The 24,615-nt window shown below is 36.3% G+C and overlaps 1 protein-coding gene and 2 pseudogenes across 4 annotated transcripts; 1 reads left to right on the top strand and 2 right to left on the bottom strand.

Moving 5' to 3' along the window:
- Positions 1–4,059: 4,059 nt before the first annotated feature.
- Positions 4,060–22,733, top strand: LOC122009925. Of its 4 annotated transcripts, none has more exons than XM_042566243.1 (3): positions 4,060–4,244; positions 4,328–7,931; positions 22,388–22,733. In XM_042566243.1, exon 2 carries the CDS (start codon positions 4,358–4,360, stop codon positions 7,763–7,765), a length of 3,408 nt encoding a protein of 1,135 aa, XP_042422177.1. In that variant the 5' UTR covers positions 4,060–4,244; positions 4,328–4,357; the 3' UTR covers positions 7,766–7,931; positions 22,388–22,733. The 4 variants fall into 4 exon arrangements, with proteins under 4 accessions (XP_042422177.1, XP_042422175.1, XP_042422176.1 ...); XM_042566241.1 differs by having other exon boundaries at positions 4,318–7,931; XM_042566242.1 differs by having other exon boundaries at positions 4,060–4,248.
- Positions 20,393–20,521, bottom strand: LOC122013078 (annotated as a pseudogene).
- LOC122013084 lies at positions 20,523–20,647 on the bottom strand (annotated as a pseudogene).
- Positions 22,734–24,615: the final 1,882 nt, after the last annotated feature.

The raw sequence follows: 24,615 nt of genomic DNA, 5'->3' as shown, positions 1-24,615 counted from the left end.
GCTGGGAAGTCCAAGTAGGTCAAAGGATTGACTGGATACTTGGCATGAAAGAAAAGTCCAAGTAGGTCAAAGGGATTGACCGGATACTTGGCACAGAGAAAAGTCCAAGTGGGTCAAAGGGATTGACCGGACACTTGGTAAGGGAGTCCTAGCAGGTCAAGGGAGTGACTAGATGCTAGGCATGACATACCAACAGGTCAAGGTTGACCGGATGTTGGTTTGGGAGGTTTGGGACTTGGTTTTGGACAAAAACCAAGTGCTGGATCGATCAGTGGATCGATCCAGGCTCTGGATCGATCAGTGGATCGATCCAGACCTGTCCCAGCGAACAGAGAGCTTCTGGATCGATCCGTGGATCGATCCAGAGGTCCCAATCGATCAGTGGATCGATTGGGACGCGGCTGCTTCGCGCGATAAGCGCTGGATCGATCCGTGGATCGATCCAGGCGCGTTTCCAGAGCACAGAGGCGCTCTGGATCGATCCGTGGATCGATCCAAAGCCTCCCCGATCGATTGGGAATATTCGAATCGATCGGGATCCGACCGTTGGCGTCGTTTATAGCTGCAGGCGTGTGATGGCTGCGGCATCTCTTCTCCGATTCACTCCAGATCTTCGCCAGCTCCTCCACAGCACTCTCAAAGCTCGTGATCGCCAGTTCTTGAAGGTTCTTGGAAGCTCTCCGAGTCAAGAGGCGGATCAAAGGCAAGAAGAGAAGCTAGGGTTAGGGTTTTCTGCATTCATTGTAAGCTTTGCGCTTGTATTTTGTTTCCCTTTCCTTCTTCTTGTACCGAGAGTCTTGTAGGGCTTCTCCGCCCTTGGTAGTTACCATAAAGAAGAGTTTTATTTAGTGGAGGGTGTGTGTGTTGGTGTGGATCCTTGGATTAGTCACCTCTTGTGAGGTGGATACCAAGTAAACCAACCGTGTTAGCGTTGTTGTATTTGTTTCTGTATTTTCCGCTGCATATTCTTGAAGAAACAAGCAACGCCGAGCAACGAGCGAACGCGACGAGCTATTCACCCCCCCCCCCCTCTAGCTACTTTTGGTCCTAACACTTGTAACCTAGAATGAGGCTTGCTAGGGTTCATCCATGATAAGGTTAGAAGCTTAGGGAACTTAGAACCCAAACTAAACATGCTCAAGTTGTTCCTTATGAAATATGATATGATATGAGTTTAGGGTTTACAGGTTTGTATGTTGCTTAGAACTTGTTTGCTCTTCACGAAGGTTTCGGCCATGAAAGAATTAGAAACCTAGGAGGGCTTAAAATTTAGGTTAACATGCTTATGATCTTTCTTATGATAGGATGTGAAGTTATCATGAGATTATTATGTTTGTATGTTGTCTAGAGTTCATGTCCCTACTCTTGAACTTTCGGCCATAATAGGTTTAGTGACCTAGATGTGCCTCACATGCTATGTTATGGATTAAGAGATGTTATTTAATGATTTCATGTATGATTATGACTTTCTATGATAGGTGATATGTTCATTATGTATGCTTATGATCCATGCATGTGCTATGTGCCCAATTATGCATGCTTTATGATATGATAAATGACATGTTCATTATGTATGCTTATGATCCATGCATGTGCTGTGTGCCCAAATATGCATGCTTTATGATATGATAAATGACATGTTCATTATGTATGCTTATGATCCATGCATGTGCTGTGTGCCCAAATATGCATGTTTTATGATATGTTAAGAAATATGATATGCATGAAATGATAAGAACTATGATATGTATGACATGCTACTTTACTTTATGTATGGCTTGTACCAAGGGTGGACTCCATAAGCGCCCCGGGGTCGATGGACTAAGAAACGGGCCTCGTTAGGGATGGGCTCCTAAGTGCCCCTAGGTCGATGGACTAAGAAACGGGCCTAGTATGTATGCCTTGTAGGGTTCAAGACTTGCTACATTGGACCTACATAGGACGCGCGCATTTATGTATGTGGTACAAGCCGGAGCCCTAATCATGTTGAGATTATGTTTAAGTATGTATATTATGAGTTTTCAAAAGACATGTTGCATATGTTTCATGATACATGTTTAGGAATTCACCTTGCATATACTTTATGATTATGCCATGATATTTATGATGATGTTATGCTATGTCAGGATACATTTGATGTTCATGTTAGAATATGCCATGATACTTTATGATGATTATGTTACGATATGCCATGATATGCTGCTTGATATGATAAATTTGTCTCCATGCATTTTGACTTGTGATTTTGATATGCTATACGATTTTTGTGAGTAGGAAATGAATTTACTGAGCCATGAGTGCTCACAGCTTACTTTCTTGTACCACAGATAAAGGCAAGGAATGGATGAACTAGGGGAGCAGCAGGATGGGCTAGAAGGATGTGTGTGGTAGTGGCTTGGCTAAAGGGAAAGACCTGCTTTTGTTTAATAAGAAATATGTCATGTTTATGTTATTACTTTATGACTCCATGACATTAAGTATGTGTTTGGGTATTATGACTCAAAAATCATGTTAAGTATGCTACGTGGTTTTTTTATGTCCATGGTGATTTTAAAGTAAGGAAAAGTTTTTAAATTCTCTAAGTAAGACTTCCGCTGTAGTAAGTAGGTATGTATGTCTAAGTAACCCCCGCGCCCTTAGCAGGAGGGGCGGAGCGTTACAACGAAGAAGGTAAATCACGGATAAGAGGGGCGGGGCGTTACAACGAAGAAGGTAAATCACGGATAACTACTAGCGTTTAAAATAGTGACTGGTGAATGAAAAAGATATTTATCTTGTCTATATCGAGATTCGAACTTTAAATCTTATGATAACAATATTTCATACGTTAATCATTATACTGTCTTAAGAAGACATCGATATTATTCTTTACCTACAATATGATAGTGGTTGACAGGGAATGGTAATTTGGGAAATTAAAAGTTAGGTGTGCATTTTTTAAATTCTGCAATTCTAAATGCACTCTTTTGTCGAAAGAAAATTAATATGTGATTTGGTAATTTGAAAAGAATGATTTTAAGTATTTGAAAATTTTGGGTAGTTTAGTAAATCAAACGTATTATATAAGATTCATTCGGATGTAGGCCCATGCCAACTCGTATGTGGCCCATAGGATATTGGGCTTGACCGGATCAGACAGTGCTGGACTAGACCAACCAGGAATAGAGGATTCATTTAACAATTCTAATAGGATTATAAATAAATTAAGTATTTGTGAATAAGTTTAGTGTTCAACTTGGTAAGAGTTTATTTATATTAATTCAATATACATAAAATAAATTAAACAAACAAATTTGAATAAATCGTTAAACTAAACAAATAAAGTTGAACACACACACACATATATATATATATATATATATTTATTCAGCTTATTAACCTCCGTAAATAACGTTCATGAACAATATTATTAATAAAACTTTTATTAATATATAAATAAATAATAAAATAAAATAAATAAATAAGTTTAAATTATCAAACTCAATAATCAATAAAATAATTAAAATTTTTAAACAATCAAATAAGATTAAATTAAGAGCTTAATAATATATAAATAAACTAAGTTTAAATCGAGTTTAAGCTAAATTTAAATTGAAAGTTATCTAAACAATCAAATTCAAATTAAATTTTAAAATAATTTAAATTCATGAAAAATAAATTAAGGTAAAATTAAATAATTATTTTAAAGATTTAATTATTTTAAATTTGACTAAGATTCATCCAATTATTTTAAATAAACTTAAATACCATGAAATTTCATTTTTCTCGGCTCGTTTACGAGCCTAACCTCTAGACGAATTCACGAGAAGCATCCCAATTTTTACTCACCTGCATTGACTCTTCATTTCTGTAGGGACCCACAAATCTGCCACCTCCCCCAACGCCACGTGTCATTTAACAGCTCGATTTATGTCAGAACGCACAAAGACCATCATCTGATCTAAATCATTAATCCCCTTTGTCACGATCCCAACGTGGTATGTGTTTGGGTCAGTTTGACAAGTGCAGCAGTAAAAAGGTATTAATATCAGATCCCTGCGAAGGCATACATCTATTCTGTTTTCGAACGAAAGTACTGGAACGGAACCCTTTTCTTCCTTTCGCCAGTCGTAACCGACCTCTCCCCGGCCACGCTCCTCCTCCTCTTTTCCCCGTGGAAATCTCCGGCGAGAAGGCGGAAGCGAAGCATCGCCACTCCAATCCTTTGTCACCGCATCTGTATTGGATCTCCGAGCGGCAGATCCGTAGGTATTGCTGGCTTTGATTTTCGTTCTAGGTTTTTTTCCCCTGATTCTTTCTCCTAATTTGCTGTCCTAGGACATTCTAGTGTTGTTGTTCTTTTGTGGAAGTAGAGGTGATGTCGGAGATCATAGAGATACAGAGGGTCTCTTGCGTCCGGGATTTCCCAAAAGGGTGCGGCCCGAACGCAGTGGTTGTCAACCGAAAGACCAAAGAGGCTCTGACGCGAAAGCCGGATCGCGTCCCTCCTCAGGAACTTGTTGAGCCTCAGCCTCTCCCTACTTCCTCCCCGCCTGGTGCAACGGAGTCAGAAGAAGTAATCCGAGATTTCCCCAAAGGGAGCGTTCCTAAAGATGTGCTTGTCATTCAGACGACTCAAACTCAGGAAGTTCTGCCACAGCAGACTATCTGTTCTCCTTCGCCACCCTCTGCAGGGGAGTTCCAAGAACCTACTGCGTCTACTATGGGCGTAGCTGCGGCCAAGCTTGCGGAGAATGGTGTTGTTGTAGCTATCCGAGATTTTCCCAAAGGGTGTGTTCCTAGTTCTGTAGTTGGCCAGAAAACTGAGGCTGACCTGCTTCAGCCTGTCATTCCTCCTTCGTCACCTTTGGCAATGGAATCCAAAGAACTTACGCCTCAGCCTCCCCTTTCTCCTCCGCTTCCATCTGCTGCTGAGTCTAAAGAACTTACCGAGCCTCCAGCGGGTGTGACTGCTGATGTGCCATTGGATAGGGTAGTGGAGAACAGTCTTGTTGGATGCTTGGAACATCCAGTTGTGGATCCTTCAGTGGTGGAAACAGGGAATGTTGCGGCGGATGATGAAGTCAACCGGGGAGATGCCTTAGACCAGTTTAAGGTGGTTTCTGATAACCAAGATGAAAAACTAGGGACTCCACAGTTATTGGAGAATCAACTGGAACAGCCTAAACCATCAGATGTATCTACAACTGATGGATCATCGCATGATGATGTCAATGCGAAAAGTCATCATTTTCTGAAGCTGATTCCTCCTCTGTGGAAGCGCACTGTCCCCTCTATCAGAGACTATCCAATAGGCTGTGGAGTCGGCGCTTCTCCTTTGACCAGAGAACAGGCTATAAAACTCACAGAAGCTACTCCAACTAAGGGAAATAGTTCGATTGATGAAAAGCACCCGACCGTGAAGCAGCAACCAACAGCACTGAAAAACTTAGGTAATGATAATGTCACTGAAGCAGTAAGACCAGAAGCTAAGTTCTCAAAGTCTGCTCCTCCTCCTTCCAGAAAGCCTTTGGAAGCAAAAGACAAGCTTGCTAGAGCAGCTTCTGATAAAAGGTTACAACCATTTAGCAGCAGTAGTGAAAATCAAAGGAGCAAGATCCCTGGTTCTGATGACAAGAAATTTCCTTCGGGTAAATTTACTGGTAAGTTGATAGAGAGAAATCACATCATTAATGATGTCAAAGGGAACTCCTCAAAAAAGACTACAATGGAAGGCCATGTTGGGATACAAAAATTGGATGCTGATGATTCAAGAGCTTATGGAGAGAGGCCGATAATTCTGGTTCTCATGGCTGCTTCTAATTGTCCATGGAGGAAGGGCCACAAGTCCAGTTTCCAGGGGTCCTTTAGAGCTGCTACACCAATGTCAAAGGTGAAGAGAGAGAAGACTGCATTAGGTATTCAATTTGCCAAGAGACAGCGACCTGCATCAGAGATGCAACTTGCTTTACCCCAACCAAAGAGGCAGAGATTGACTTCCAATTTTCAACTTACTCTTCCAGAACTGGAAAAAGAGCAGATGCCACTAGAATTACAAGAGGCCTTTAAGGATGTGGAAGATGATGACTGTGGTACTCAGCATGATGAAAATGAAGGAGCACTTGTAGTATACAAAGAGTCCAGTGAACTAAGTTCGGTGGAAGGCTCAAAAGAGTTGACCGTCACATTATATCCAGTTGATCCCTTCATAAGGAATAAAAGCGGTAACAGTATGCCAGATGTGGTAGCTCGCAATAAGGTGAAAAATATTCTACGACATTTTCAGTCACTTTGCAGAAAGCTGTTACAAACTGAGGAGTCTAAATCAAAAGAATCAAGCAAAATAAAGAGGGTTGACCTGACTGCTGCTCAAATTATTAAAAAAAACATTGGATGGGTTAACAGTGGTAAGCCAATCATAGGAACTGTTCCTGGAGTTGAAGTTGGAGATGAGTTCAGGTACAGGGTGGAGCTAGCCATTGTTGGTCTTCACCGGCCATTTCAAGGAGGTATAGATGCAACAAAGAAAGCCGGCATATCAGTTGCGACAAGTATTGTGGCTTCTGGAGGCTATAATGATGACATGGATAGTTCAGATGTCTTGATATATTCTGGTTCTGGCGGAAATCCTGCTGGTCCAGATAAACCACGAGAAGACCAAAGACTTGAACGTGGAAATCTGGCACTGAAGAATAGTATTGACACAATGACACCAGTACGAGTTATTCATGGATCAAAGGAGATGAAACCTGGAAGTTCCCATGATACAAAGCCCAAACTAGTCTCGACATTCACATATGCTGGTCTTTATTTGGTTGAGAGATATTGGCTAGAGGATCCTGACAGATATAGTGTTTTTAAGTTCCAGTTGAGAAGAATGTCAGGGCAGCCAGAACTTGCTTTTCAAGAAGTCAAGCGATCAAAAAAACTAAAAGTACGTGCAGGTTTATGTGTGAAGGATATTTCAAATGGCAAGGAAAAGATTCCTATTTGTGCAATCAATACAATCAATGATGAGCATCCTCCTCCCTTTATGTACATAACAAAGAACAAATATCCCTCATGGTTTTCTAAGACACCTCCAACAGGTTGTAATTGCTATGGTGGCTGCTCTGATTCAGAGAATTGTGTGTGTGCCGTCAGGAATGGTGGTGAAATTCCATTTAATCATGATGGCGCTATTGTGGAAGCAAAATCTCTCATCTATGAGTGTGGGCCATCCTGTAAGTGCTTGCCGTCATGCTACAACAGGGTGAGCCAGCGTGGCATCCAAATACCACTTGAGATATTCAGGACAGAAACTAGGGGCTGGGGAGTGAGATCCTTGAGCTCCATTACGTCGGGAAGTTTTATATGTGAATATGTTGGTGAGCTCCTTCAGGATAAAGAAGCTGAAAAGAGGATTAATGATGAGTATCTCTTTGATATTGGTCATAACTATGATCACTCTCTACCAGAAGGGTTTTCATCTACTATGACGGGTAGTTCTCGGCTTGAAATGCTGGACAATGTGAATTTCACCATTGATGCAGCTGAGTATGGGAATGTAGGAAGATTCATCAATCACAGCTGTACTCCTAATCTATATGCTCAAAATGTTGTTTATGACCATGACAACGAAAGAATCCCACATGTAATGCTTTTTGCTATGGAGAATATTCCTCCTTTACAAGAACTGACATATCACTACAACTATACGATAGGCCAGGTTCAAGATTCAGAGGGCAATGTTAGGAAAAAAGAATGTTTTTGTGGTACTCCTGAATGCACTGGAAGGCTTTATTAAGATTAATCGTGGTCATTCAAGTTCAGTCCATCTTATTTTGGGAAATTGTTCAACCAGAATTTTGCAGTAACAAATGCACCAGAGAGTGCTATGCAATTCAGCTTCACTTGTTTGTCATGTCAACTGGTTGTATATGTGCAGCTAAGGGGTAAAATCAATAGTAAAGGTGCTTCTCTTCATCTTTTCTCAAGTTAATACTATCTGTAAACACCTAACTAGCTGTTCTTACGCGTAAATGGTTGCATGTGTTTAGGTTCTAATTTGGCAGACAGTGAGGCCTCATTTTGCCTTCTAGTGGGATTTAGTTATTACTTATACAGTGGGAGATCTTATAATGCAGTTTACAGTAGGAAAAGTATGATGGAGACAAGTGGCAGTCCAACATTTGAAAGTCTAGCAGTTTCAATTTTTAATTGACATACTTTGGATAATGATGAGCCCCTTTGGGAAATGATATAAAGTTCAACAGTTCTATCATTTGGAGGACAAAGTTTAGGAAACTGAAAATGGTCAAAAGGGTCTTTTAGTCAAAGAATCTTTAATTTAGTCAAGAGTCTTTATTGCCTGCAAGAAATCCTAAGAGTCGGTAGAAGTATATTCATGAGTCCTTTATAATTTTTTTTCTATGTTTGAAGAGTTCACCTTACCAATATGTTTGCTGTACTGCTGCAGTATGGAATAGAAAAGTGAGATTATAAGGAAAATTCTTTCAGATTGTGTGATACAATTGCCTACGGTGTGATGCCTAATGCCTAGGATTCCTTAGGTGTGATGCCCAAGTTTTTACAATTCTTCAACACTTTTTACAACTAAATTTCAGATGCCTACTCCATATCTCTTCAAACAATCAAAGCCTCTTTTGTGTTGCATCATATTTAGTATCAAAGCCTACGTTAATATGTCTAACAGGTATAGGAGGAGATTTAGAGGATAGTTGACTATAGTTAGTGACATATTTGGGTGATGGAACAACTTGATGGATGCAAATCCATTAAAGAGTGCCCTGATCTCTTAGCCCAAAAGTGATTAAGCCCAAGGAGAAACATCTTAGACAAACAATAGCTTGATTCAGGAAGGGTCTCTTCCACTTCAACATTAAGGAAAGGTGGATTTGTCAGCCTATTTAATTGACAAAGTGACTCTAAACCTCCTTTAAAATCACCTAAAACAAGGGCAACAAATGTTTTAAATATCAATAGTTAGGTCATACTATTGGAAATTCAAAATTATATTATTTAAAAAATTTGTTCAATACATGGGATTTTTTTAAAAAATTTAATTTATGACTTATTCTTCATAACTCACTTTTCTAATAAAAATCATTAAAAACCTTTCTAAAACTAAACATAATTTTTGAAATTATGTTTTTCCACTCTCTCGAGTTGATGGATAAATGTTTATCATTCTCAACTTGGATACATACTTTGAAATACTGAGCTACTTAATCCTTTAGTAAGTATATTTGCAAGATGTCCATATGTAGGTATGCAAGGAGTACAAATCAACCTGTTCTTTAGTTTCTTTTTATTAAAGTGTATGCCAATTTTAATGTGATTCGTTCAATCATGTTGTACTGGATTGTGATCTATGCTAATTGCACACTTACCACAATAAATCCTTATTGCAGTATTTCACTTGATCTTAAGTCTTCTAAGTTGATCTTTAACTATAGTTCAAACACACCTTGAGTCATTGCTTGGAATTTGACCTTTTCACTAGATTGTGCAACTTCATCTTGTTTGTTTCTCCTTCGTGTTCCAAGGTTACTACCAAAAAAGGTGCAATATCTGGTGGTTGAACTCCTGATAACCACTGACCCAACGTAATGACCTTGCATCCGTATATGTTTCTAGCACTGAATCTCCATTTCTTTTAAATAGAATACTGCATATCCTAGTGTTCTTTTTAGATATTGTAATACTCAGTGATATGTAGGCGAGTTGCTTTTGCATTATGCATGAAATGACTAATCACACTTACTACATATGTTTTATGTAGTTGCGTATAAGACACAAATAAGTTTGCTTACCAGACAATTGCGACATCTTCCTTTATTATTTCAAGTATGAAATTTGAATCTATTAGAGTACTTGTCGGCTTGCTTGTTGTCTGGAGATCTGTGAATGTCTAGTGGGAGATGAAAATGCCTTGCTTAGAGTGAGTCACTTCAATCCCAAAAAAGTATTTCAAGCTCCCTAATATTTTGATTTCAAACTCTTTTACTAAAGGCTAATTAAAGTTGTCTTTCTTTATCATCATATATTGTCATTATTGTATCATTAATATACATTAAGATCGCTGTGACTCCACCTAAAGAAAAATGTTTAATAAACAATGTATTACCCCTTGGCTTTATCTATTCCTCATAACAATCATAACTCGCAATGATGGCTTAAGTTCACATAAGACTTTCTCCCATTTACATATTATATGACCATTTAAATTATTTTTATATCCTAGTGGGATTTCCATATAAATTTCTTCCTCTGTTTCTTCGTGCACATGCATCATGCATTCTTGATATCAAACAATTGTAACTCCCAACTATAATTAGCTACCAATGATAGTAGAAGTTTGATAGTATTCATTCTTGCAATTGGAGCAAAAGCCTCTAGATAATCCACAAGTTTGAATATAACCCTTGTCTACTCTATATTTCACTGTATAAACTCATTTACACTCCATAGGTTTCTTTTCTTCTAGCAACTTCACCAATTCCATGATTTATTTTCTCTAATGTTTCCATTTTTTCATCCATGGCTTGTTTCTATTTCTCATTAGATAATGCCTCGGATAAGGTGGTAGGAATGACAATAGTGTCTGGGTTAATTGAGAAGGCTATATGTGATGGTGCAAACTGTTGAAAGGATAGGGAGATTACAAGAGGATAGAATGGTCGGATTATGCGCTCTTTATCCCTTTTCTAACAGAAATGACAAATTTAGGTCCCCTCATAACCTACATGAGATTCAATTTCAACTTGAAATGAAGAATTAGAAAGTTTTACTTCATTCTGAAGTTTAATTTTAATTTAACATACTTTGGATAATGATGAACCTATTTGGGAAGTAATATAAAGTTTAGTAGTTCAAACGTTTGAAAGACGAAGCTTAGGAAGCCAAAAAAGTCAAATATAAAGTCCATCTATTTCAATGTGTGATAGTGAAAAGTTGGAAAAGCGAAGAGTAGATTAGTCATAAAGTCTTCAACTTGGTCAACCAATCTTTACTTCAGTTCAGAGTTTTTAATTACTTACAACAAATCCTAATTGTCTCTCAAAATATATTTATGAGTCATTTATGTTTTCTTTACTATCTTCAAAGAGTCCACCTATTAATTCAAATATGGATGCTGTACTATTGCAGGATGAAATAAAAAGTGAGCTTTTAAGAATTTTTTTTTTAGATTGTATAATTTATGGTATGATGCCTAGAATTGCTTAGGCCCAAGTTTCTACAGCTCTTCCACACTTTTTACAATGAATGTTTAGATTCCTACTCTACTTATCTCCAAGCAATTAAGCTCTTTTCTTATGCTGCATCAAATTAGGATTTATTATCTGTTTTCTTTTTTTTTTCACTCAGAATACACTTTCCATGTTTTATTACCTCTATATTTGAAATAGAGTATAATCGCATAAGCTATAAAGGCTAATGGGGCATTTGTAGTCTTTGCTTATGAACTGCTTTTGTTGTTGCTTGACACACCAGTGCTTTTATCTTCACGTCCTTTGTCAGCTTCTGAAGCTTGAAGATTCATGTTGGTTATATCCACTGATTGATATGACTTGATGAATAGCCATTTAAGTGGGCTGTATACTTACTAAATAATGCAAATAAAAAGGAAAAGGGATAAAAGCTTCGAAGTTAGTCCAGCTATAAAGATTAGACTGATTGAATGATGAAGACAAGTGGCAATCTCCATTAAAAGTATAATAAAAGCAGAATTCTAAAGCTCAATTATTAATTTGACATATCTTGGAAGATTATAAACCGGCTTGGAAAATTATATAAAGTTCATCAATTCCAAAAGGTTGAAGTTAAAAGTCAAAAGTCAGTTTTAAATATCCCACATTAAATGCCAACAGTTCCAATATGCTTTATTTTCTCATGCTAGGAAAATTGTACCATCTTTATGTCTTTTATGTTTTCTATATGTCTTTATGAATCCTTATGTTTTCAATGAGTCAATTTACTAGCATTTATATTTTCTACGTGTCTTTATGAATCCTTTGTGTTTTTGACGAATCCACCGACTAATATAAATATGTGAATTGCTAGAATATTGGGACATGAAATAGATATTAAGTTTTGAGTATTCTCTTAGATTGTGTGATGCAATCCCTCTATGGGTGCGATGCTTAGAAAACTTAGATGTGGTACCTTAACTTCTACCATCTCTCTATAATACTTTACTACTTAATCTCATATCTTTACTCACCAAACCTTCTAACCAAGGTTCTAAAATTTGCTAAGTGTTAGTCGAGCAGCAGACCAGCGCCTAGACGGGGACTAGCCGTTGCTAGATGGATTCCTCGATATCAACATAAATTACATAATAAATCACATACTATAACTTTAACATAATAACATCAAATTTAAAATGAGTTTAAAATTACTCAATCAATAAAATATCACATATTTATTCTATTTCTTCTTCTACATAATTTTCAACAACTTGTTCTTTATCGGACACAAACTCAATATCATTATTGTGATCCTCTTCTTCGGATGCAAAATCATCCTTGTGAAATTCTCACTCTAGAACTTATTCGGAGTTGTAGATTTTCATCTGCTTCACTTGCTTCATCAACCATTTGCCATGTGAGTTCGGAACCATTCAATTTCATCATCTTTCCCACCATCCACAATCCAACTTTGTGCATGTGAAGCAACTTTTGCAAAAAGGACATCGACATTCCTTTCTTTTTATTTTTTTTGTTTGTTCAACAATCTAGCATTAAATTGGATAAATATTAGATTGTTCAATCTGTTGACATCCAACCTATTTCTTTTATTTGTATGAATCTGAAAAAACAGAGTAAATATTATAGTCTATATAAACTTTAAAAATTAATACTTTGCTTTAATTAAAAACTTAAAGTTTAAAGCTTACTCCTTCAAATATACTCCAATTTCTCACATCCAGATAAACTTGTAGTTAATGAAAGTATCTTCAATGTCACTCTTAGCAAGTTGGGTGTGTGCATTGTATGTAGTCCATCATGCACATGGATCAAATGTATTATTATTTTTTCACATGTTTTTGCTACCAATATTTTTTCAAATAACACAGTCTTGTCTCTATATTTTACAAATTCTTTGTTAATAATTGTATCTTGTAGATCTAACTTATTGACATGCAAAATTTCCATGCATTAAAAAATCTCACTTCTTATAAAGAGCAATAGAACTATCTTTATAGTAAAAATAGGGATTCAATAAAAAGACAGGGATGTGCAATGATGTATCAAGTTTATTCTTCATTTTTGACTAAATAATCAATAATTTGATTTCACGTTGTTTAGGTCCACCATGATATCTTCTTTAGCTTGAAGAAGTTCCCTATATAGAAATCTCATAGATGACTTTCTATCTCCATCTACCAATGAAGAATTTTTACCAAAGGAGTAAATATTTTTAAACAAAGTGTCACGCCATTCCAAAAACTCATGCTCATCAGAGTAGAGTAAGCCAATTTCTCTTTATTTTTGACCATTTACATTTCTCCCGCACATCATTTGTAAACATGATTTTTAAATTTGATTTTTTTAATTAAACTTTGCAATGTGAGAAAATTTAATGTAAACCTGATAATTCCTGGCCGGACTATGTTTCTCTTCTTTGTGAAACTTTTCATTAATGACAAAGTCTTATGGTGAGCATAAATGAAAATGGTAAAAGACTTGTATTACTCAATAACCTTTTTATATCATGGAAGTTTGTCAATACTTTCAAGTATGAGATTAACAATGTGAGTTGCATATGAACTCCAAAAGATTCTCGTTTTTCTCTCATCAATTTAGTTGTAGTTATATTGTTGGTGACATTGTTTGTTACAATTTGAACAATATTCTGAGCTCCTACTTGTTCAACATAGTTGTCAACATACGCAAAAATAAGTTCAGTTGTATGTGCCTCATCTAAAGACTCCTTTGACTCTAAAAATGTAGTACCCTCCTTGCAATTACCACATTTAAGATGTTTCTTTTTTATCACTCCATGCATCTGTCATGATCGAGCACTCATTCTTTATCACTCAGCAATTGCTTTATTCTTTCAACTTTGGCTTTCAACAGTGGCTCCTTAAGTTGACATTGAGTTGGAGGTTTGAATCCTAGTCCAAATTGACCCACTGCCTCCATTAGTTGCTTTAAGCTATCATATTAACAACATTGAATGTGATTCTATTTTCATAAACCCATCTCCCAATATATTGTTGAACTTGTTGAGTTTTCTCTTTGAAAAGAGCCTCATTTATATTTTTTTGGCGAATCACTTTATTCCCACCAGAACCTACATTTCTTGGAACAATTGCTGATGCATATCTATCTATGGGGTCAAGTGGAAGAGGTTTTTTAATTCCATCTATACCTTTAATTTCAGGACCTTCTTCGTCTAGAGAAATAGTCATATCTTTTCTACAATTTTATTCTTTCATTATTTTATTATTTTTTTGTTCCTCCCTTTTAAAATAGTCTGTTTGCATTTATTTTTATCTTCTTAAGATACTTTTCGACAATCGGATACATTTTCAGGCATATTTCCTATGTGCTCTTTGATCCTATGTACTCCCCCGATATCGTTTTTTCACACAATTTGCATTTGATTTGTTGAGGTTTTTAAGATCAATCAACATTCCAACCTCCCAGCCGATGTCATTTGACTCTCCTAAGAATTCCGAATTCGGGTTTGAGTGATGAATGCTGTCGAAAATGGATTTGCTTGCCATTGTAAATGTAATGATTTGAAAAGTGATCTAAGAATACATTTAGGAACTTTAAAATCATTAGCAAGTCTAAGAAAAAAAGTATATATAAAAATAATATTCTTTCGAGTTGATAAAATTATTATATTTGATTAAGACCACTAAAATCAATAAATAAAAAAATATAAATATAAAAAATATTATCAGAATATCAATGCAATTTATATGAATTATTAAAATTTATTAGATTTTTTTAAAATTTTAAATATAAAATTATGAATATAAATATAATTTATATGAAATAATAAGATTTATTAGATTTTTTATTTTTTAATATAAAATATCAGAATATAAATTAATTAATAATATTTATTAGATTTTTAAATTTTAAATATAATATTATTAAAATATAAATAAATTAATAAAGAATTTTTAATTTTAAATATATCTTTTATATATTTTATTAGGATAATTTAATTAGGATTTATAAAAACTTATTCGAATTACCCCATTTAAGTGAGTTGTTTGAATTAAATAAATAATAAATAAATTTTTAAAAAACATCGTGATTAGCGGCTGGATGTGTCGTAGGACTTGTTAGATGTGTCGTCGGAAGCTTCCAGCGGCACCGGATGCTTCGCTGGAGGCACAGGACGCATCCAACGCTAGCGTTGCGCGATGTTGGTCGTGTCTTGCGATGCTTTTGGCGCCGTTGGAAGCCTCTGGTGAAGCATCCGGTGTTGCCGGAAGCTTCCGACGATGCCTTCCACGACGTCAGAAGCGTCGTGGGAGGCCAAATAACTTAATTGCATAAAATAAATTATTGAAAAACTTTTTGATTGTCGAGTAGATGCTTTCATTGGAGGCGGGAGGCAATTAAACCAGCGTGAGAGGTAGATGAATCACTAAAGGATAGGATTTGGGCATTAAAGGACAGAAAAAAAATCAAAATTTCTGTGATGCCGAGTGCCGCATGGGGCGCTGCCTAGCACTGCACATGTCTGCTTAGCACCTTTCCTGTGCGGTTGCTAATCGTAAAGTGCCTAGGCGGCCGACCGCCTTGCTAGCCGTCAAGCGCCTAGGCGACTGCCTAGCCCATGTTTTAGAACACTGCTTACAACATTTAGTCTTTTTTCTTGTGTTGCATCATATTTAGTATCAAAGCCAGATTAATGTCTACAAGATAAGGGAAATTGACTAATAACCAATGAGATGAGATGCTTATTCGCATGATGGAACAACTTGATGATATGCAAATTCGTTTAAATGGTGTTAAAACCATGATTTCTCAATCTAAAGGTGACTAAGCCCAAAGAGAGCAAGGAGAAACATCTCAAGTAAACAACAACTTGATTCAAAAAGGGTTTCCAACCGTCCATCAACAACATCCTTTTTCTAAGTGGGCTAAGGATATTTTGAAGGAAAATAATTACCAAGATGCTGTTGGAGATATCACAAAGAAAGTTTGAATTGAGGTGCTAGATTTTGAAGAGAATTTGAACCCTACTTTATTTGTTGATTGACTTGCAACAATAGAACAATATTTTGATTGATACGACATGACAGATGATCAAAAAGTAAGGTTTGCTTAAATGAAGCTTGTGGGTTTAGAAAAAATATGGTGGACTAGTGTTGAAATAGACATAGGGAGATTGGGGCAACTACCAATCAACTCATGGCAGGAGATGAAAGTTCAATTACAAGAGAAATATTTGCCTACAATAAATTATGTAATAAACTTATTATTTTAAAGTAGAATAACTTGTATGTGGTTGAGTATATGTAGAAATTCGATGAGTTAAAGACAAGGAGTCAAATTGTTGAAAATCCCAAACAAATTCTTGCAAGGCTTAAAGCAAGATTAAGACCTAAAATCATATGAGAATTATTAAGATAATCACTTTAACAACTTTCCAAGTTGCCTTGGATATGAAGGAGTATTTGAATTATCCATTTGGTAAAAAGCTTGGAATTTCAATGATGAATAAAAGGATCCTTGAAGCCAACCAGTAAGCAAGAGGACACGCCAACCCATTTAATCAATAAAGTGACTCTAAGCCATCTATGAAACCATCCGAGATAAAGAGCAAGGTTATAAAATGTTTCGAATGTCAACAACTAGGCCACATGGCTTATAATTGTGCTAAAAAGAATTTCATATTGGAGTAGAACATGAAAATGAAGTAGAAAATCAAAGAGATGAAGGAGATGAAAATGAAGATACTTCTTTGGCAACTTTTGTTAGGCATATTCTTACTACAAAAGTCGAAGGTGAAGATTGGCGGCCGATATCTATTTTTTAGATGTTGATTTGTTGTGGAAATCAAGCACATAAGCTTATCATCAATAGAGGAAGCTGCACGAATGTTGTCTCAACATCTATAGTGGAGCGCCTCAAGCTTCCTACGCAACTACATCCTCAACTATTCAAGGTCAGATGGATAGATAACAAGTCTATTCCGGTAACATAAGGTTGTCTTGTTTCTCTTGTGAAAATTATAATGACTAGTGCGACATTAATCATATAAAAGGAACTCATATAGTTTTTGGGAGACCTTGGTTGTATGACGGAAATGTGTATCATTGTGGTAAGGAGTACACATACACTTTCATGTTTAACAACAAGAAGATATTATTGAAACCTATTAATGTCTTAAATGAAGATATACAGGCAAGAAAAGGTAAAGAATTATGCTAATTGTGAAAATTCTCTTCACATTCTATCTACGGAAAATTTTCAGCAAGAAAGCAAAGAAAGTTTTGCTATATATGCTCTTATAATCAAAGAAGTCAAAGAAGTATCTGCTACCAAATGAATCAAAGTGGTCACGTAGAATTGAAGATGCAAGTAGATGAATTGTTGTCTAGGGGTTTCATCCAAGAAAGTCTAAGCCCATATGTTGTCCCTGCATTGTTGACGCTAAAGGAAGATGGTAGATGACGCATGTGTAACAGTCATGCGATCAATAAGATCACCCTCAAATATCGATTTCCAATTCCTTGCATTGATGATATGCTTGATATGTTGGTTGGTTCTTGCATCTTTTTAAAAATTAATTTGAAAAGTAGGTATCATCAAATACGCATAAGGCTCAGAGATGAATGGTAGACAATTTTCAAGACTAAAGATGACCTTTATGAATGACTTGTCATGCCTTTTGATTTTTTCAACGCTCCTAGCACATCTATACACTTTATGAATCAGGAAGTTTCTTGTTGTTTACTTTGATGATATCTTAATTTACAACTAAAGTAAAGAAAACCATCTTACCAATTTGCAACAAGTTATGAGTTCTTTGTAGAGAGAAGCTCTAGATAAATGTAAAGAAACACTCCTTTATAACTTCATCTGTGGTATTCTTAGGTATTGTGGTGTCATACAGAGGGTTAGAGGTAGATCCTAACAAGATAAAAGTCATCCAAGAGTGGTCGTTGCTTAAGACACTACAAGAAGTAGAACTACAAGAAGTCAAGAAGTTTTCATGGCCTAGCAACATTTTATAGGCAATTCATCAAAAAAAATTTATGACTCCTATAACTGATTGTCAGAAAGAGCAGTTTACTTGACCAACATAGCTTCACAAGTTTTTCAAGAAGTATGAAAAAGATAAGTCGAAGCACCAATTCTTCGACTACTAGATTTTTCAATGGTTTCTGGAGTGATGTGTGATGTATCTAATGTTAGAATCGGAGGTGTATTAAGTCGAAAAGGGCAACCCTATTATATATTTTTGTGAGAAGTTGAATGAGGCAAAACAACGATATTCCATTTATGATAAATAATTTTATACAGTTGTTCAAGCTTTGCGTTATTGGCGACACTACCTCCTTCCATAAGAGTTTTATATTATGATCACTAAGCTCTTCAATTTATCAACTCTCAACAAAAACTAAGTAGTCAACTTAGAAAATGGATCTCTTTCTTGCAAGAATATTCCTTTGTAATCAAACATAAATTTAGTGTTGAAAACAAAGCAGCTGATGTGCTCAACATAGTGGTATATTTTCTTTCTATTGATGCAAAATGTGATAACGCTTACGCCATGTACCCCTCATCGTCGGCCCCACAGTGAGATGAAGGGAGGTAAATCAAGTATAGAGCGACCCCCTAAGTAGGAGAGTTATTTGTCGTAGTCGCGACTTGAACCCTTGCCCATTGATGCATGTCTACTACTTTGGTACAACTCAGCTGCGCCCTCGGCGCATATATTCTTTCTTCTATGATTGTACTAGTGGTGAGATTTGAACTACTCAAGAAAGACTACCCTTTGTTAAAAGATTTCAACAATATATAATGATTATCTTTTTAAAGAAACTCGACTTTGTTTATCGAATGCTTCTCTTCGTGAACAAATGATATTGGAGTTGCATATTGGGGGGTTGAAGATCATTTTTATTGGCTTAGCCTTAAGAAGGATGTGACCAAGATTATCTCTCGGTGTTGCACATGCCAAGTCTCTAGAAGAAGAAAGAAAAATATTGGTTTATATATGTCTCTACCTCTTCACCTAGTAGGATAAGACTTTGTTGTTGTATTATATGTCTTTACCTGTGCCACACAAACCATGATAAGATCTAAGCATGGAATTTGTACTTGGTTTGCCTAAGAGGATGACTCTGTATTTGTGGTGGTGGATCTTCCATGTTCAAAAACTTCTGATCTTGTTCACATTACTAAACTTTTCTTTAAAGAAGTTATTCATCTTCATGGGTTGCCATTAATAATTATTTCTGATCGAAATGTCAAGTTCACAAGCTACTTCTGGCGAACTTTATGGAAATCAATGAATACAAAGTTAAAGGGTTTTCTTCTTCTTTCCACCCTTAAACAGATGGACAGACTTAGGTTGTCAATAGAAGTTTGGGTGATTTACTTCGTTGCCTAGTTAGAGATCATGTTACCATATAATTTTTTTTTTCTATGGTTGAATTCGCATATAATAGTTTGGTGAATAGATCCACTGGACGCAACTCATTTGAAATTGTTATAGGTATGCTTCCTAGAAAGCCAATTGATTTGGTCCCTTTACTGCTGGAGGCAAGACCAAGTGCTAAAGCTGATGATTTGAGCAAACACGTACTAGATATACATGATGATGTGGAAATTGCTCTGAGCAATGAAAGATATAAAACACATGCTAATTTGAAAAGAAAGTTTGCAAGGTGGATTTATAAGAAATTTCATTCAAGGAATATTGGACTATATAAAATTTTAAAGAAAATAAGTTCTAATGCTTATGTCTTTGATCTACAAGCAAACATGGGTATTAGCATTGAGGATCTCACTTTATACTGGCAGTCGTGCACATGCATTGCGTGAGCTAGGCCCCTTATACAGGTGGGGGCAATGCAGGGAGAGATAGTTTTGTATTGCCCCTACTTTTATTTTTTTAGTATGATATAACTCTAATATTTTTTATAATTTTATACACCTCTAGGGATACTTACAAAAAATTGAGGTGGGACAAATACTCCACCAAAGCTATAGGGATACTTACAAAAAATTAAAGTGGGACAACTATCCCACCAAAGCTATACGTGACTTCGACCCTGGTTGCGTGTATAATATAATACATGAACGCGTGCGGATAACAGAGTCACCTTTATAAAAAAATTAATTTAATTCTTTATATCAGATATTAAACTGATAATAACAAATATTACACTTAATCTTAGACAAAAGATTGCTCATAAATTGGATAAGGGTGCACAAGACCCATGTAATGGCTTGAGAATCTAGTAACTTAATTTGATTCTTTATATCATATATTAAACAGATAAGAACAAATACTACACTTAATTTTAGCCAAAAGGCCGCCCATAAATTGGGTAAGGGTGCACCAGACCCATGCAATGGCTCGAGAATTCCAGTAGCAAGCTACTATAACGGACTCCCCCTATAAAAAATTAATTTAATATCATACTTGATCATAGCAAAAAAGTCGAGAAAAGTATGTTTTTTAACAGTGTCAGCCCAAGGTATTTATAGAAACTTCTCTACTTGTAGTGTTGCTAATTCTAAGATGTGGGGACTAAAAAGAACTCTATATTTCTAATTGATTAATAAGAAAGATTTTCAATAATACGTCGCAGTTAAGGCTCGAACTCTAGATCCTTGATTGATTAATGAGAAAAATTCTCAATAATACGGCGCAGTTGAGTCTCGAACTCTAGATTACTTATTGATTAATGAGAAAATAATACGTTATAGCTGAGTCTCGAACTTTGGATCATTGATTGATGAGTTTATGGAAATTACTAATAAACTTTGAAATTATTTTCGATGTGAAAATAAAAAAGGATATTGACGAATTTCATTTTGGGCTTCATCAAAGAGAACTCCATATTTTTAATTGATTAATGAGAAAAATTCTTAATAATATATCGCAGCTGAGTCTCGAACTCTAGATTCCTGATTGATTAATGAGAAAATTTTCAATAATACGCGGTAGCTGAGTCTCGAACTCTAGATCATTGATTGATGAGTTTATGGAAATTACTAATAAACCTTAAAATAATTTTCGGTGTGAAAAGAAAAAAGGACATTAACATAATTTCATTTTGTCTTTATCAAAATTAGTAAAAGGGATAGATTCTTAATAAAATAGTAAGATTTTCAACATGAAGATGCTATGACAAGGACCGAACATAATATCTGTTTACCATCAATTCATACATTGAAAGAAGAAATTGAATATGCTATTAATCATCAGATCGTGCCAAAAAAAAAAAGGGTGGCGGTTATCAAAAGTATTTGTCAAATGGAAGACACGACTCCTTTTTGAATGCACATGGATTATTGATGATGAATCTTAGTGGCTGAATCGAGATCTTTATGAAAGATTCTATGCTTTTAACTTGTTATAGATGAGTTTTTCTCACACGAGGAAAGTTGATGGAGACAAGTGACAATCTCCATTAAAAGCCTATAAACATAGAAATAAAGATTCTAAAGCTCAACTTAATTTGGGAAATCTTGGAAAATGATAAACTAAAGTTCATCAATTCCAAAGGGTTGAAGTCAAAAGTCAAAAACTAACTTTAAATGTCAACATTAAATGCCCTACAATTCCAATATGCTTTCACTTTTCATACTTAGAAAATTATAACTTTTTTATGAATCTTTTACGTGTTTTTATGAGTACTTGTGTTTTCTATGAGTTCATCTATTAGCATTTATGTTTCCTATGGTCTTTACGAGTCCTTTATGTTTTTGATAAGTCCACCTACTAGTATAAATATGTGAATTGCTATAATGTTGAGATATGAAATAGATACTGTGTTTCGAGTGTTCTCTTAGATTGTGTGATGCAATCTTGTTATGATGAGATACCTAGGAACCTTGAGATATGATATCTAAGCGTCTACAATCTGTCTACATAGTTTAACACTTGATGTCAGATTTTTACTCCCCAATCTTTCTTCTTGATCTGCATCACTGAACTTTTTCCCCTAATCTCAACAAGTTACGAAAGGGTTAACACACATTTCTGAGACTCCCCTCTCAATTGAGTTGAGTCATACTGTTTTTATGGGATGGTCACTCATCCAATATATCAAGTTACTGAATCCCTCAAGTTTCATTTGTGTTTATGTTATCAAGTAGTTACGTGGTTGATGGAGATATTATATGGTATGACTTGTCTATATCTGTAGTTTTTTTTATCTGATGGCTATGTTGTCTCATGGATGTAGGTACTCCCAGCTGTTGATCCTCTCTCTGCTTCTGACGACTAATCACCCATTTGCCATCAGCGGGTGGATGTACAACTCGAAAGGGAGACTTCGAATTAAAGTAGTTGTAAACTGGATGGTTGTGTAATGGCCCTTATGCCATACTTCCAGTGCACGAACATTCGATAAAAAGATGTTTAATTTTTGGCCATCTACACACTCTCATTTTGTTGTAGTTTCTCTATTCTTGTATAGCTAGGATTGAGGAAGTAAAGAGATGGATTTTTGTTTGGTGCTTGAGAGGTTCAAGTACTCAAGATCCTTGGAAATCATCTTTCATCTCCCTTCAAACCAAGATTTTTTTCCATTGCTTGTGGACATGTGATTGGTTTTTGGGTGAACTCTGTTGAATATTTATGATTGGATCTTAGTTTACAACAAGAAGAATCAAACTTGACCAATTCTGACATAAAGTCACCGGTCTATGTTGATATGATGAATAGGATGGGACCCTCAAGTGGATATTGAAGTTAGAGTATTGATTGATGTGGTGGTCAAAATCTAGGAGTTAGCTTAAGCAGTTTGGCTTTGAGCCAGTTCATAAAGATTGATAAGAAGGATTTGTCTAATCCCCTAAAGAGAGAGGGTAAGAGGGTAAGAGAATAATCCCTTGAGTCATAGTTGGATATTCATGAAATACCACTTGAATAGCTATGGGAGGTTACACCCCCAAGGTCTTTTGACAAGCTAAGGTAAGGTTTCTCTGTCTCCGAGTGGATGCTTTTCAACGGTTGACTCGTGGGTCTGATGGACCAGGCTTCTCTCCTCAAGTCTAATCGGATTTTCTAACCAAGTATATGACAATTATCAGATAGATTGAGTCATCGAAAGTCATATAAACTAGTACTTAGTCCCTCTTATTCGATCGTACCTGATTGGGAGTGAAGTTGAATCAGTTAAGGGGAAAGGTTAGGGCTGCTGCAAGAACATCACCAGAGCCCATCAAGGCCTAAAAGCCCTGAAAGGCCCATTGTTAAGGGATAACAGCCCGCTAGCTCGTTCGATCCATTAGCCTGATATTTCATCTCACGCTACGCATAATAGTTGTCAGAGAATCATTGGAATATTCCCTGCGCAACCAGTATAGTGGATGCTTCCACCATCTCTATGCAGAAATCGGCCAGTATAATTTGGACAAGATGGTAGTGTGCCAGTATGATTGACCTTATCATAGCAATATGCCTCGTTCTGTGTGCTAAGAGAAATAACATTATATAAAAGAGTCCCTCTTCATACAAGTGAGCTCTCCAAGAGTTCACTATTCGTCATTACTATTCTTCATTTACCATCACTCAGCCTCCTGACTAACTTGAGCGTCGGAGTGATTGTGTTGAGGACCCCTCCCTAGCCCATCTATTGTCATTTTCTTCTCCTTCTATTCTCTATGATGTGGCAGACCCGTTTGCGACGGGAGACTCCTCCCATTCAAGGTTTTCTTGCAGTTAGGGTGCATGCCATCTCATTAGCTGCTCATCTTCACCAATTGTAGATAAGAACAAATTTGACATCGTCTATGAGAACTACACTTGATTTTGCAGCGTGGACATGGAAGACATTGAAAAACTCATAACCATCATCATGTCTCAAGAGGATCTTGACATATTTGTGGTGACAAAAACGCAAAGGTTAGCGTAGCAACAACAAGCTGCTGGGGCACCCATTGTCAATAGGGATTGTAATGGGTCGGGTTTAAACCCAACCTCATATTTAGCCTGTCCCGTTCGGGGTGGGTTTAAATCCGATCAAACAGGTTACAGGGCGGGTTTAAACTCGTTGACCGGATTTAAAAGCGGGTTCGGGGCAAGTTACATGTTTTAATGAACTTGCTCGGTATGTATATATATATATATATATATATATAGCGGGTTGGCAAGTCCAACCCACTCCAAATCTATTGGGTTTTGAGACGGTTCGGGGCAAGGCGTGTTGAAAAAGTAGGTGAGACGGTTCTGAATTCGGGTTCATTTTTTTATGGCGGGGTGGGTTCTGGGATTGGCCAAACCCGAACCGAACCCACCCCGTTGCCATCCCTAATTGTCAAATGCCTCGGTGTTATCTGTGACGGAGCCTCACATGACAGAGCGAAGGACCAAGCCAAAAGTGTCGTTCGGATTTCCCCCGTCTCCTTCGCCGGTCGATTTCCCTCAAGCTCTCTTACAGCCAATGGGTTTTCCTTCCACTCCACCATC

Source organism: Zingiber officinale, chromosome 8A (assembly GCF_018446385.1).
Source record: "Zingiber officinale cultivar Zhangliang chromosome 8A, Zo_v1.1, whole genome shotgun sequence".
Classification (NCBI taxonomy): Eukaryota; Viridiplantae; Streptophyta; class Magnoliopsida; order Zingiberales; family Zingiberaceae; genus Zingiber; species Zingiber officinale.
Note: the sequence above shows the minus strand (reverse complement) of the source record. Positions and strands in the feature narration are given on the sequence as shown.